This window comes from Polyodon spathula, chromosome 17, assembly GCF_017654505.1.
Source record: "Polyodon spathula isolate WHYD16114869_AA chromosome 17, ASM1765450v1, whole genome shotgun sequence".
In the NCBI taxonomy this organism is placed as follows: Eukaryota; Metazoa; Chordata; class Actinopteri; order Acipenseriformes; family Polyodontidae; genus Polyodon; species Polyodon spathula.
Window position 1 is genome coordinate 21,692,929 of NC_054550.1, and position 16,211 is coordinate 21,709,139.

The window sequence follows — 16,211 nt, forward strand, 5'->3', positions numbered from 1 at the left end:
GGTGGCGGAGACGGCGACGGCGGCGGCCCGGCTCCCTCTGGCGGGCGGCGCGGGCGCGGCCCTCCCTCTCGGGCTCTGAGAGCGGCGACGGCGGCTCCTCCCTCTCGGGCTCTGAGAGCGGCGGCGGCGGCTCCTCACCCCTCTCTGGCTCTGGGAACGACGGCGGCTCCTCCTCCCTCTCTGGCTCTGGGAGCGACGGCGGCTCCTCACCCCTCTCTGGCTCTGGGAACGACGGCGGCTCCTCCTCCCTCTCTGGCTCTGGGAGCGACGGCGGCTCCTCACCCCTCTCTGGCTCTGGGAGCGACGGCGGCTCCTCACCCCTCTCTGGCTCTGGGAGCGACGGCGGCTCCTCACCCCTCTCTGGCTCTGGGAGCGACGGCGGCTCCTCACCCCTCTCTGGCTCTGGGAGCGACGGCGGCTCCTCACCCCTCTCTGGCTCTGGGAGCGACGGAGGCTCCTCACCCCTCTCTGGCTCTGGGAGAAGGCAGCTCCTCCCCCTCTCTGGCTCTCGGGAAGGCAGCTCACCCCTCTCTGGCTCTCGGGAAGGCAGCTCACCCCTCTCTGGCTCTCGGGAAGGCGGCTCACCCCTCTCTGGCTCTCGGGAAGGCAGCTCACCCCTCTCTGGCTCTCGGGAAGGCGGCTCACCCCTCTCTGGCTCTCGGGAAGGCGGCTCACCCCTCTCTGGCTCTCGGGAAGGCGGCTCACCCCTCTCTGGCTCTCGGGAAGGCAGCTCACCCCTCTCTGGCTCTCGGGAAGGCGGCTCACCCCTCTCTGGCTCTCGGGAAGGCGGCTCACCCCTCTCTGGCTCTCGGGAAGGCGGCTCACCCCTCTCTGGCTCTCGGGAAGGCGGCTCACCCCTCTCTGGCTCTCGGGAAGGCGGCTCACCCCTCTCTGGCTCTCGGGAAGGCAGCTCACCCCTCTTTATTGGAGTGACCGGGGCATCTCCCATGTCTACCGCCAGGTAATTAACCACCATGAGGGCAACCTCTGGGAAGGATGCCGGGTGGTGTTGTTCCTCCCACTGTTCCCACCTCTCCCCATCTCGACGCCACAGCGTGTTGATAACTATGGGGAGATCGTGGACGAGGTCTGCCTCAGGGTGCATCAACCAGTCCCAGATCTCCTGGGACGGTGGTGAAGGTGGTGGTGCTGGAGGTAGTGGGGTGGCCCCTGATGCCCGGGGTGAACACGGCACCTCTTCCTGGGCCTGGTTGTAGGGGCATCCTGCCCAGTTGTGGCCGTCCTCCTCACACCGGCCACACCAGTTTGCCGGTGGCACGTCTGGGCAGGACCGCCAACGATGGTCCTCCTTCCCACACCAGGAACACCAGGGGAAGAGGCTGGCCGGGTCCTCCAGCGGTGGCTGCAGCAGCTTACATTTCTTCAGCTGCTGCTTTTCCTGCTTTTGTCGCTGTCTGCTCTTTCCCCCATTTTTTTTTTTTTTTTTTTTTTTTTTTTTTTTTTTTTTTTTAAATTCCCAAAAATTCCACAAAACAAAACAAAAATACTGCTCTGAGCCTCTAGGTGGCGCTATCCCACTCTGACACCAAATGTGGCAGGCTGGCGAGTGGAAAGAGGCCCAGAGACAGACTGCAGTTCAAAAAAATAACTATTTTATTATAAATAAACACAAAAATGAAAGGGCACAAGGGCCAAAACAAAACAATTTAAACACAAAGAAAGACAAAAAGCAAAATTTACAAAAATAACAATCTCCAGGCTGGGCAATGCCTTCACTGGATTCAAGCTTTCCAAACAACCAAAAAAAACCCAACCTGCTTCCTCAGCTCCCTCTCCTCAAATGAGAAGCAGAGGCCTCCTTTTATATCAGGTGGCTGGGCGCTGATTGATCGTTAATCAACCTAATCAACTAATCAACCCCAGCCACCTGAACATAATAAACCCAGGCAGGCAGGGGAAGTTAACCCCATCCCTGCCAATTTAAAAGGGCAGAGCTTTGCTCTTCCACAAGGAGATTTAATCAGATCGCATACTGGGATTACATTGGTATCTAAAATAAGTAAGAAATATGCTTGCTGTTTCTACTGGGGCTTAATATACATTTGACAGAATGTTCAAAATTTGAACCCTTGTGTGGGAAACATACAGTATATGTATGTAGCACTTCACACACGATAACCCTGTTATACAATTGTGATGAAACTTGGTAAGGGCATTCTTTATCAAGTATTGTACTGCAGATGATCTGAGGTGCCTGTCCCTTTATTCGTAAGCATGTGCAGTCCAGTACGTCACGCTTTCCACATGTCAGTATTGTGGATGACAGTGTTCTGTCACTTGACAGGCTGAAGTGAAAGCATTGGAGTCCATGTGTGCTTATGGGAATTGATTAACCTGCAAGAATACCTGTAAATACCATATACAGTATCATTCAATGTGAAGAAGATACCCCATACTCACATATTACAACAGAGGCCATCCCCAGCACTGCACCTAAGAAAAATACTGCTGCTTGGAGTGCAAGGGGAGCTGACAATCGAGAGCCTGTTGGTTCTTGCCTGTCTCAAATTGATCAGATGGCTATTGTGCTCCCATACTACAGCTATGGCCAAAAGTTTTGCATCACGCTCATTTTGCTTCATAAAGTCAAATGAAACCTGCTGCATAATGTTATGTTAACATACTGAATTACATGCAGCTTTGTATTTAATGAAAAACTGACACAAATTAAAAAATGTGACATTTCGAAATCTAGTATGAAATACTGTACTACTGTTATGGCTTCTGGAAGACTTTTACAATATCTTCTTGTAGTTTATTTGATTACATGAAGAGAAATAAAATATCTAAACAATGTTCATATCGTTTTTGTTTTTAATGATGTCTCAATCCTAAACTTCTAGGTGATGCAAAACTTTTGGCCGCAGCTGTGTAAGGTTAGAGAGGAAAATCGTGTGGTTCCATAAGGACCATTTACAGCTAAGAGGACCATTTTCAGATTAAGTCATAATGTTGTAATTTCCTGTGTTACAGGAAATAGGGCACCCCTTGAGCTTTACATTTAGGTTCTGTGGTGCATGATGCATATAGGAACCTATGTGGTGTCTCAGGTGGGGTCCTTTTATTAGAGAGAGGGGTGTCCAATCCTGGTCCAGGAGAGCTTCCCTAGAGGGCTTCCCAAACCCGGCCCATGGGACCCGAGTGCTATAGTTAACTTAAAATCTGCATCTTAGTTTTAAGCCCATTTGAGTACAAGCTGCTCAACTGCAATAGCAGAAAAGCACACCCCAAAGGTACACTAAATAAAACAGCAATGACTTTGGAAAAGGCAGTGAAAAGTTTGTCTACCTTCACTTAGTTTCTTATGCCTGAAGGTTCTCAAAGGAAAAGATTCAGGGAAAAAAAAAGTTTTGAATTGCTTAAGGGTATCCTTGACATTTAGTAATCCTCAGAAAGAGCTATCTCTTCACTTCCCCTTTATTCTCCAATGCCACTGGAGGATAATATCGCCAGCTGGATAAGGGCTTCCATCTGAAGTTTGTTTTAAATAATAAAATCTGCTGTGTTGAGGAAGCCTGGCCTCTAGTGGCATGAACTAGAACAGCAACAGAAAGGTTTGTATGGAATAGAAGAGGATAGGAAGGGGTTTCTTTGACAAATAGAATGACCCACTTAGAAACCAATCCAGCTGCTTTTCAATAGGGTTATAACTTTCTACCAAGTTCAGGTTGTTTCGTGAAAAGTTGTTCAAGGTGTTGCAGTGCAGACAATAGACACAGGACTAACTGAGTCAATACTTTGGAAATTTTGAAAACTTTAAAATAGTGACTTTTGTTCAATGTTGGGGAAATTACTTTTAAAAAGCAATCTGTTACAGTTACTTGAATTTGAAATTTACTTGAAATATTTTAGAGAGATTTGTTTCTCGAAACATTCTTTGAAGATCCAGCTTTCAAACCCACTTGTTCCCTCCTCTGGTGTCATTTTCTAGCAAGAGGATATGAAAAGAGTATCCATGTGACATGTAAGGTGTGGCTTGCATTGTGGAAGAGCTTGTGGGACACTTCTAGTAGTAGAAGTGGTCAAGCCAAGCTAACTGACAATGTGCCAGACTTGCATTAGGTGAGAATGATTTGCAAGCACAGCAAATCTGTTTTTCTAATTTGTAATGAACATTGCTGCCAACCTGAAGTGAAAAAGAGACATTGAATCCTGTAAGAGTTATTTGGGTCCATTTTAATCATCTATTCAGTGGCGGATCTTAATACCGCCACTTTGCAACAAGAGAGAGAGAGAGAGAGAGAGAGAGAGAGAGAGAGAGAGAGAGAGAGAGAGAGAGAGAGAGAGAGAGAGAGAGAGAGAGAGAAAGAAGAGGGGGAGAGCACGTCATTTCTGTCATGAATAAACCTTACCATTCAGTTTGGCAGCTCTCTCAAGCAGGGACAGACAGAGCTGCAGAATTATGTTTTTAGTTGAGTCTAGTGAATGATCCTGCTCAAATGCTAACCTTTATGAGTACAGCCCTACAAAAGAAATGCCTCTCTGTACTGGTCTATTGTTACAGCATCACAAGTCTCCCTAATTAAATAAGCAAATCTTCCTCTCACAGTGTCACAGGTATGAATCATAGTTTGCAGGTCATCATAAGAACCCTCTTGCCCTGAGCATCTCTTTGTTTTAACTGGAAGTTCTTACCAGAACCCCAATAATTTGCTTCACATCAAAAAGACTCCAGAAGAAGACTCCATTAGATTTGACTGTACCACCCGGCAGCTCTTCTGCTTTATTTCACCATAATGCAACCAGAATGGCCTGTTGTTTTGTTTAATAATTTGAATACATATATGTATCTATGTATTCTGTCTGTATTTTACTATTCAATTACATTTAGAGAAATGTTTCTATTTTAATGCATGATTTCACCAAGCTTTAATTGGTCAGGAACTGCAAACAAAACAAACTCCATTGATACTGGACCTATAAATACATAACGATTCATGATTTTTTCAAATATAATGAAAATGTAGATTTAGATACATGTTTATATTCATATTTATTTTAACATTTGCTGTAACAATGTGTGTCTGTATACAATTTAAAGATGTACAGTAAATAGTTTCAAATGTCATTTTAATTACTGTTTTACACTTCTCTTGCTACATTAAGGTGTTTGCAGTAATGTTGAGTGCTTATTGGTTCTCCGAGTTAAGTTTTTCTTAATTCTGCATTTATCTGGCCTTGAACTTGCCTGAAGAATCCTAGATAGGACTAAAAATCCTTCCTCATTCCATTCATGTAACATTGTTACCTTTTTAAACTCAAGCCTCATACGTTACACATTATTTATTCAACTGTCTGTACTCAGGTGTTTTTGTTGTTGGTTTGTTATAGCTGTCACTGTGCTGCAGTAAGGACTGAAACTCTTTTTCCACTCTCTGTATTCAGGGCAGGGCTTTACTTCTGGCAGGAGGGCTGTGTTGAATCTACCAGACTGCAACGAAGCCTCCACAACTACCAAGGCTTTTTGTTCCAACGCAGGGTGACCCTGCATGTGGGGGAAAATTATATATTCCTCAACAAAGGCAACTTTGTATCATTCTGTGCCCTGTATGGATTTCATTTAATGTAGTGTATGTGTGTGTGTGTGTGTGTGTGTGTGTGTGTGTGTGTGTGTGTGTGTGTGTGTGTGTGTGTGTGTGTGTGTGTGTATCATCTGTGAAATGCTGCACTTGTATGCCAATGAAAACAAATAAAATGCAGGTTTGTGACTTACACAGTAGGCCCTTTACAGCAGGCATCCTATAAACAATTTTAGATGTACAGCTGGATACATTTCTTTAAATACATTTTCTGATAAAGTTTGTTGTTTTTTTGCTTAGCGATGTGGAAGCTGACTTCAGCATTCCCATACACTGAATAAAGTGAAAGGGGCATTGTTTGTCATTGCCCCCTAGCTCCAGTGTATTTTTCAAAGCTTTTAACTGACTTTAAAGCAAAGGTGTCCAATTACAAATCTGGAGGGTTATTACACTCCATGTTTAGGTACAATGATATAATTAACTACTTTAGGGTCTGGATGGAGGATTAATTGGTTTGATTAAACAATTAAAACAGGGTTGTGAACAAAGACCAGGAGTGGAAGGGGCAACTTTGAACTGCCCTGGTTTAAAGGGATATACACATTTACATTTTCTGAATATTTTGCTTAATATCATATTATGTTTTGTATAATTCTCTCTTGATTAACTAGTGGAAGGGGCAACTTTGAACGTGCCCTGGTTTTAAAGGTGATATACATTTACATTTTCTGAATATTTGCTTAATATCATATTATGTTTTGTATAATTACTCTCTTGCTATTTTTGTGTGTGTGTGTGTGTGTGTGTGTGTGTGTGTGTGTGTGTGTGTGTGTGTGTGTGTGTGTGTATATATATATATATATATATATATATATATATATATATATATATATATATATATATATATATATGGCTTGTGCAGAAGAAATAGCAACTAGGTTGTGTAACAAACGTAAGGGACGTTATGCAATAGTTTTTAAAAAATTGACTGTGCTGCACACCACCTAAGGGTCGTTTCGTCAGTCTTCTAACTTCAGAACTTCTCTTTAATCCTCACTTTAGGAGTGAAATACACGCAGTTGATGTGAAGAACAGGGATCTGTCCAGTACTGCAGTCATCACATCCTTACGGAAGCGTACGATAAGATGTAGGGAGGACCCAGGGGAGTCCTGTGGCAGGCATGCACTCAGTGCGCGATTTTGAAAACTCAATGTTGACAGGTATGCTATTCTGGCTCTTCTTTTAAATCAAATCAAAAAAGAAATGAACGGATGCTTTCTCGGGGGAAAAAGCTGTATGCAAATTAAATTCAGCTTTCTCGTCCATCTGTCACAGAGCTGTAAATGTAGGGAAAATTGACACTGCTGCTGCAATGGGTAGCCTAATCACTGAGGCGATCCGTTAGCTGTTCATCCGAGCTCAGCTGAATAATCAGCTTTGCCTGTGCACATCATCAGACACACAGAACGTGCACAATGCTTTATTGTAACTCAACAGTTCTGATATAAATCGTGTTTTAAAACACTGAACTTCAGAAAGCTGTCTGACCTAATGAAAGTTTACCACGGCAAATGTGCACGATCATTTCCCAGGGATATACTATGCATTTACCATCGTTTGCCATGCTTTAACATACGTAGAATTTAAAATGCTTGTCTTTGCTTAACCATGCTCGCTTTCACTATGCTTTATTACACTTTGCTATGTTTTTTATATGAGAAGCTTTCCTAAAAAGGCTACTTGTCTGATTCAGGGGACTGTCTAAAGTCACAAATCCTGAAACCTGCTTCTAATTCAGATTTCCACAAATTCTCAAGACCACAAAGACCACTCATCTCTAAAGACTGCTTCAAACAGTCCCGGGAATGGCTGTTGAAGGCAAGTTAGCAGTACTCAAATCTATCCCTGGATAGCCATTCCAGTCCAGGTCTTTATTTCAAGCAGGTCCTAAATTAGGTAATTGCCTCTTAGCTGGTTCAATAAATTATTTTAGAACCTGCTTGGAGTAAAAACCTGGACTGGACTAGATCTCGAGAGCCAGAGTTAAGTACCACTGGATAGGCTTTTGATTTATAGTATACCCTAACATGAACCCATTTTTATTCTGTACACCTACAGTTTTAGTTGGTTTTATATCTTCAATTCTGCTTTGCTGTATTACAATATAACACCAACCCCAGTTTGTGGTGGTTTCACAGTCCTAGATTATCACTAATCTTGGATTGTCTTATCTAAATTAACATTAGGTGGTGCAAGATTAGTGTTAATTAGGCACTGTAAAACTTTGTGTTAATGTTGTAGTAGAAATACTGAAGGGTAATCAGACGGGGTTTATCACATAGATGAGAACTGTGGTAAGAATGATAAATAGAGTAAAATTATATGTAGAAAGGGAGTTCATTTATAATGAGTTCGCTGTTTAAATCAAACACAGACACAGCATGGATGCAATGTGCAGCCCCTTGCCTTCTCTTCTGGTGTCATTTAACTGAAATAAATTGCAAAGTTGCTAAATTTGTAAAAGTCTGTGTTCATATATTTGTTTGTGGTGTTTTAAGTATTCTAGTGTGATCCTAGTAGATAATTTAAATGACCCCCCCCCCCCCCCCCCCCCCTCCCCCCCCCTCCTCCCCCCCCCCCCCCCTCCCCCCCTTTTTACTTTTTTTTTTTAATTTTTATTTTTTTTTTTTTTGTTTTTTTTTTAATTTTTTTTTTTTTTTTTTTTTTTTTTTTTTTAATGACCCCCCCCCCCACCCCCCCCCCCCCCCCCCCCCCCCCCCCCCACCCCCCCCCCCCCCCCCCCCCCCCCCCCCCCCCCCCCCCCCCCCCAACCCACCCCCCCCCCCCCCCCCCCCCCCCCCCCCCTCCCACCCCCCCCATTACCTTTGTTCATCCTGGAGATAACACAGTAGTACATTATAGCATGCTGCCTGGTATTAGTGTGATGCTGGATTACCAGTGGAGTGGGGGGTTATTTCATAACCAGTACTATGAGTCATGCAATTGAGTTTTGCCTGGGTCTGTTTGAAAAGTCTCCTCCTCTCCCTAGCAAATCCACCAGCTTGAACAGCTCTGCGACTTATTGCATGAAACACAGTGCACTGAATGTATTTGGCTAACGGGTTATATAAGCTATTCAGAAAGAATATACCACACAGTGAAATTACTAACACTAGGTTGGAATAATGCCAAGGCTTTGTTTAATACATTTCTCATCTGCCAGTCATTGCCCCGAGATTTTCTGCCCACAGCCATTACTATCTTCAGCTCTGAGAGTTAACGCCCACAGAGGCAAGGAGTACCAGCCCTTGTAAATCAATCACCTGCATGATGTTTGCATCCTAAAAAAAAAAAAAAAACATTTAGCTGGCAAATGGGCAACATGACATCAATTACAGAGGTTGGATATGTAAGCACCTGCCAACCGACTGGACACTACCAGCCCTTGTCGATGTCTGCCTTGCCTGTTGTGCCTGACTTGTAATAGGGAGATGCAGCTTGTATATAGACCACAAATCACATTTGGAAAACAGTGAACCAGCAGTGTCTGCTACAGAATACGTTTCAATTATTTATTGTCAAACACACCACCATTATTTAATAGTCTACAACATTATACATATGTATGTTTGCTAATACTGTGATCTCTCGCAGCTTGGTTTTGTTTAAAGAAACCTAGCCTGTATGGTGCTTTGAGTGAAATATTTATTTATTTATTTATTATCAAAAAAAGGTTATCAAAAGTGCTGACCACCTTTGGTCGCTCAGAAAACCCTTCAGTTCCTATTAAATCACTTCCCTTTTCACCTGTGAGGCTGCAGATGCTGTTTTCAGGCCCCTCCTTTCGACTGGACACGGGGCTGGATTTCCCTCTCCCCCCCCAATGAAAATGCGATCTGGGAACCCTGTGGCGTTTGAATGGCTGATCCCGCTGCCAGTGACTGTGCCGAGGCCAGTTTCACAGAGTCAGCTGGCTGGAGACTTAAGGGTCTTTGGAATATGTGTGGAAATTGTGAAGATGCAATGCAAATACGTAAGTACAGTACAGCAAATGAGTGTCTTTAAATTTCTATACAGTTTTAGACTATACGAAGAGAAGCTTGTTGCATAGCAAAGGATGCTGTTTCTCATTTGTCATCATTAAAAGGTTATGATGAAAATGACACACAATATAAAGTTAATATTACCCTGGGAATTGTACTATTTATAGGCTTTCTGAAGAGTTTTTTTTGGATGCTGTGGCATTCGATGAGGTAAGGAAAAAAATAGCAAGCCGAGGATATTTGCAGCGGGGCTATTTTTAGCCCATTGTACAATATGTGCCGCATGGACAGAAGACAGCAATATATTAGTTTACTGTAAATAGTTATTGCATCCTTTTTATTCTCTGAGACTGGTTTGCTGTAATGGAAGAGGCTGCTGCTAAATGAGCAGTGAATGTGGCATATCTGTGTGGGGCATGGGTCTGTCTCTGCCGCATGGATCGGACAAGGAGAACAGGGAAGATGCAAACATGAAGGGAATACCATAGCCAGATAAAAGTGCCTGTTTGCGACGTACAGTTAAAAGGCTGCTGCATGTCATTGTGCTCTTCTTAGGAAATGTGTGGGTTCGCTGATCAGTCCAAAGTTTTCTTTTTATCTACATTATTACTCTGAACATCATTAATCTGATCATTTTCTCAGGGGTTTAAAGTATAGTTTAAAAAAACCATAGCTTCCTGCTTAATGTGAAACAGTGTTATTTTCTTCTTACAGGATCTGTATTTTAAAATGTTATTGGTATAGCATGTGATAGTTTATAATTGTGTGTGTGTGTGTGTGTGTGTGTGTGTGTGTGTGTGTGTGTGTGTGTGTGTGTGTGTGTGTATATATATATATATATATATATATATATATATATATATATATATATATATATATATATATATAGTGCAGCTGAAAGCACCTTACCTTATTTAAAGGAGTAAACTGGTTAAGAAACGAATTTGAGTTTACTTGGCATTGTCGCACTGACTATAGAGGCTAGAGGTCAAAGTAGCATGAAAGGATGTGGGTCCATTATTGTTATTGTTAGTTTCAGTGGTTTGCCATTAACAGTTAATAACTGAAATAGTTAGTGGCCAAATTAATAGCAACAAAATAGATCTATAGGGTGAAACTACACACTGTTAAAATCATTTGCAAATGATCTCTTAAACTCGCCTCAAACTAGGCATTCATCAGTCAGGCAGCATGTCACAAGTGCTTCAGATTCGTAAGTTGCTTGTGCTCTGGCAACCTGGGGGGTTTGTGAAGTACACAAAACAGCAATTAATCAAAACAGCAAGTACCTGTAGATATTGTACTTGGGCGGCCATATTATTAGGAACAGTGGTTTAGGTGGTTAGATAACTATGGTTCATAATAATAATAATAATAATAGAATGGGATCAAATATTTGATTAAGTTTATTTCTGCTTTAAAATAAAAAAGTACCCTCCTTAGGACATGTATGTTTAAAGCCAAATAGGTTTAGTTTATTATAGTTAGACCATGTATTACTGTTTTGTGTTTCTGATCCAATCTAACCCTTTGCTGTAAGTATGATCAATGTGCAGTCTGTCTGTATGGAGCAGTCTTACATCATCAAGACTGTGGTCTATTCCCATGACTTGAATGCTGTCTATGATGAAGCTTCACTATCCCACAATAAACTAACAAAATTAGACAAAGAAGTAGCATTGAATGCTTTAGGGTCAAGTCTAGAAAACTGATCAGGTCTTACATAAACTATAAGAATAGAATATCTGTTTGACATCAGAGTTTTGTGAAAAGTTTATTTGGAGCTTGACTGCTCAGACAGTATTACAAATCTCAGTGCAGTTGTAATTCATGTCACTCCCACGTCTTACACTCTCTGTGCCAGTGGAGCAAAGAAAGGGAAAGGGAGGCTCTTATACTCTCTGAGCAGCCTCCCTCTGCTCTGTAGTGGTGGAGCAGAGAAAGAGGAGAAATGATTGTGCCTGTCATTTTTGGCACAATCATTCTCCGTCCTGGCTCAATGAAGTGAGGCAAATTGAAGCTATTGCTCAAGCAGAACAGTTCCATTCCCCTGTCTCATCACCTCCCTCTGCTCTGTGGTGGTGGAGCAGGGGGAGGTTGTTCAGAGAGTATAAGAGCCTTGCCTTTTCCTTTTCTTTCTCTGCTCCACCACCACACAACAGAGGGAGGTGGTTGGACAGGGAAGGGACCTGTTGTGCTTGACCAATAGCTTCAGTTTTCCTCACTTTACTTAGCCAGGAAGAAGAGTAATTGTGCCACAAGTGAGAGAACACAGCACAAACTATTTAAATTACTTAAACTAAACACAGACAGAGAGAGGAGTAAAAATGACTCTGAATGTAATGAAAGGGAGAGAAGACTTGCAAGCATTAGACAAGTTCCTTCCCAGCCCACAGGAGTGCACTGGCCAGTGTAGCGCTCTCTGTGGGCCTCCTGCCAAGATTGGCAACTCAGCATAACCAGGATTTGAATCGCTTGACTCACCCTTCACTGCAGGAGCCAATGGTGCCTACTCAGGTTTTTTGGTTTTGGTTTTGATTATAAAATAATCTTCTTACTTTAGCAAACAAGCGTTTTGACAAGAGTGTAGGTTATTCCAGAGGTGACCTGGCATTGCTTCTCTTACATTTATTTAATATTTTCTTTTTAGTGAAAGTGTCATAGTTTGCTGTATTGGTTGGCCATCCTTCAAAGTGTAGACTATATATAAATATATATATATATATATATATATATATATATATATATATATATATATATATATATATATATATATATATATTGATGTGAGGTGGTTTTAGAAATGGCCACTAGAGGGTGTGTAACTGTAATTACTGCCCCCTCTGCAACTGTGGCAACAGTCTCTATACAAAAACACAGTTTCAGAGGGGACAGAAATAGCTGCATGCACATCCACAACTTAAAAAATTCTGCTCTCTTGGGAGGAATCCAGAAAAATGTCTTCAGGGGTCTTAACGCGGTTGATGCAAAATATGTTGAAACCTTTCATTGAAGAAAAAAGAAAATCACGAATCATGCATGTGATTTTCATTTTGACTTTAGGACACAGGGGCCAGTCTGTATACTTTATACTAGAACACACACGGAAAGCTTTTAATTGAGTGTTATCCATAACATGCCAGAGTAGCAGCAATACACCATCTGCTATTGTGAAACACAATTAAAAATAACATTACCATATGGATGCTATAACTGCAATGGCAGGAAGTATTTTCAGTATTCATTAAACGTTTAACAAGGTTCTTCTTTTTGACAGGCAATCGATACCCCAGAAGATGAAAACCAAAAGCTTTTTAGGCCGTTCTCCAAATCATGTGCTGTGCCTTGCAGGCTATTAGAAGACTGACCACTTAATTTAAGTGCACGAATAGTTAGATGAGGCTCATAATGGAAGGCAGGCATACAGTGCACCAACTGCATAAACCCATCAAAGAGCTGAGCCACATCAGCTTGTATTTTCCAAGGGGAAGAGTCAGGAGATTTACGTACAAAGGCAGTGCTTTTTCACGGGACCAGCCCAACTGCTTTGCTAAGTATGACCAGGCAAAGGAGGAGCCGGAGGGAGTAAAACAGAAGGCCCAGTCTTGTGAGAGCATTGCGAAGCATCTTAACTTAACAACAACAAAGAGTGCTGTTACAGAGTTCTACAGGCTGACTGCAGAGTCAGTGAGGGTCCTCGCGGATCTGTTTGCTATATGCGCCTACTGCAGGAGCATATTTCAAATGGGAAACCAGGATGGGAAATTTCCGGGCTACCCAGAGAGTGGGAACCTGCGGACAGACAGCGAAGACAGGCGCTGTAGCAGCAGCAGTGATGTACAGCACTTCCAGTCACTTTCCTTATCGACTGAGCAGAAGAAAACTGCATCCAAAAGCAGAAATATGAAGAAACTTGGCACTAGGAAGGGGGATAGCGCAAAAGGGATTCTGCAGAGTAAAATCAAGAGGAAAGTGTACAGTGGCACAGAGTCGTCCTCCATCTGTGTTTCTAAAGGAAAAGACAGGAATATTTACAGCAAACTCCCTGCAAGTCCCAAAGACCCTGGTGTAGTGTCCTACACCAGCATGGAAAGCAGTGCCACGTCAGCTTCTCAGGAAACGGATAAGATAGAAAAGGAAGACTGGGAAGTTTTAGAGGACTCCAAAAACTTTGAGTCAGACACAGACCTGTGTAGTGAATTATCAGAGTATGATAACGAGTTCCTCACAGGGTATGGGGTTTCTTATGGCAGCAGCTTCCTGGATGAGGAAGACAGCATTAAACTGGAGCGGAATATGTGTGGATATTACATGGACAGCATGGCGGAGCACAGTTTACCTGGCAGGGATGTTAAGAAGACTGCAGATCAGCCTTACCCTTACCAACATGGAGTTCACAAAAGAGAAACTGGGATTAAAGTTGTTGCTAAACTACAGGAGGTGGAAGCTGTCGTGCAGAAAGTGTGCAGAGGAGAGTCGGTGGAAAGCAAGGAGTGTACAGAAGCAGCAAATGAAAGCGTCACATCAGGGTTCACTGCAGTGCAAGGCAGACTTCTCACTAAAGAAGATGTACTCTGCGTACCTGTGGTTGATTCAGAATCCGGCTTAGGTTTGTCTCAGGACTGCAATAAAAAGGATCTTTCTGGCTCGGGACAACACAGGGAAGCAGCTCTCTCTAACAATGAGTCTTGCAATCTTGGCGAAGTGGTCAATAGAAATCTTTTTAAAGTTATCCAAAGTGACAGTTTCGATGAAGCCGCCGAATTGAAATGCCTGAGAATAAGCAGAACAGCCTCAAGGGTTTTAGAGGGAATGCAGGACAACAAAAGTGCATTAAACTTAGACAAAAATAACCCGGAATTTCTGATGCTACCCCTGCAGTACAGTGCTGAGGGAAACAGCAGTTTTAAATTAGAGGGCAAGAGCCCCACTTCACCTTCATTAGCTGCTGTATGTAACGTGTTTAACAGCTCCTTCCCCTCGTCCAGTAGCTACCAGTGCATGTCACCTGCCCCATCCCCGTTGTCCTCCAGACTTCCCAGCCCACAGCTTAACCACAGGATCCTGCCTCTACCCCAGCAGTGCACAGAGGAGGAGGGGGCTCTATCTGCTGTAGGCTTTTCAATAGACAGCGTACAGAAGCCCCACACGCAGAGACCCACCTCCAAGGTTTTGGATAAGAATGGAAACAAAAGCACTGTGACACACCTGGGCTTGAGTCTGAATAGAGAGAGGCAGGGTAACAGTGGGAAACGGAACGGAGCGAGTGTTCCAACCCCAGGTCAGTGATTTTCCTGTCTCTCGTTGATCGATGCGATTGATTGACTTTATTAGAATTAGAGTTGATAATTATTGTATTCACAACCCTATCTATTTCCTTTTTCTTGACTGTGGTTAATTATTTAGCTTGTAGCTTGTGTTGTATTCAGGATAAAGCTATGTTTGCAGTTCCTCTGGTTGCATCTTTTAATAAAGTGGAAAGCATGTGCATACAAAACAAAACATGGTTAATGACGCCTGATTAAAGCTGTGTGAATAGGGCCAGTGCCACAGTCATTCAGTTACATAGAAGTGAATGAAATCGACTCACCAATGATAAAACTAATAGCTCTTCGAAGATTCCCCAGCCTGCTCTTAATTCACAAATTGTGATTGCTTTACGCTGTGGCCTGAACTGTCTCACCTATCTCAAGAGAAGTGCATGTTTCTCACCTGGCACAAACTAGATTAGTTTCTTTTGAGGCAGTTTCTCTCTCTCTCTTATTATGGGTAAAAGAAACATTTTCAATAAAGCTTGCCTAGAAATGTGTCGCAGCCTTTATTTGGGGGTGAGAGGGAAGAGAAGAAGCACATATTCGTTATAGTCTAGTGGATAGAGTTTGAATTCAGACAGCCATAGACATTGAAGTACCACTGTTCCGTCCTCACTCCTGACTCATTGTCTCTGCAAAGTTATACAGGCAGTTCCTAGCCATGGTGTTTTTCTTATAAAGGTAGATAATCAGGAGAGACCTTTTGGGCTTACAGTATATTTCTGCATAGGATAATATGAGGAGTAATAATCTTCTGCAATTTGTAAAATTATTATTAAAACTATATGAAGTAAGAGTGTACTGACACGGTAATTGCCTTTTATTATTATTTGTTTATTTAGCAGGCACCTTTATCTAAGAATAGGGTGTGACATCAGCTGCAGATTTACTTACAAAGTCTTACCTGAAAGGTGGAGCACAAGGAGGTTAAGCTACTTGCTCAGGGTCACAGAGCGAGTCGGTGAGTGAGCCAGGATTTGAACCAGGGACCTGCTGGTTACAAGTCCTTTTCTTTAACCACTGGACCACACAGCCTCCTAGAAAACCTGCTTCCCTCAACTGAGTACCAGTCAATGGCAAGTAACTTCCGCTTTGAGTTTTAAAAGCTGATTAGAAGTGAATTTTCCTTTCACCCGAGGCGCTGTCATACTGAAAATATTAATTATAGTAAAAATGTTAGCGCCCCTGATGAGAGGAAAATTAGTTTCTAATCGGCTTTTTAAAAAACTCAATGCGGAAGTGAATTGCCGTTGAGTGGTACTTGATTGTAAAGGTGAGGGAAGGACAGCTTTTCCTATTTTGAAATCAGTGGATT

General features: G+C 42.6%; 1 protein-coding gene across 1 annotated transcript in view; it reads left to right on the forward strand.

Moving 5' to 3' along the window:
* The first annotated feature begins 12,867 nt into the window (after positions 1-12,867).
* Positions 12,868-16,211, forward strand: part of LOC121329856 (formin-like) — a 140,947-nt gene continuing 137,603 nt past the window's right edge. Inside the window, 1 exon segment of the mRNA XM_041275779.1 lies at positions 12,868-14,865. Within this exon segment, the coding sequence (XP_041131713.1) occupies positions 12,981-14,865 (1,885 nt within the window). The 5' untranslated portion in view covers positions 12,868-12,980.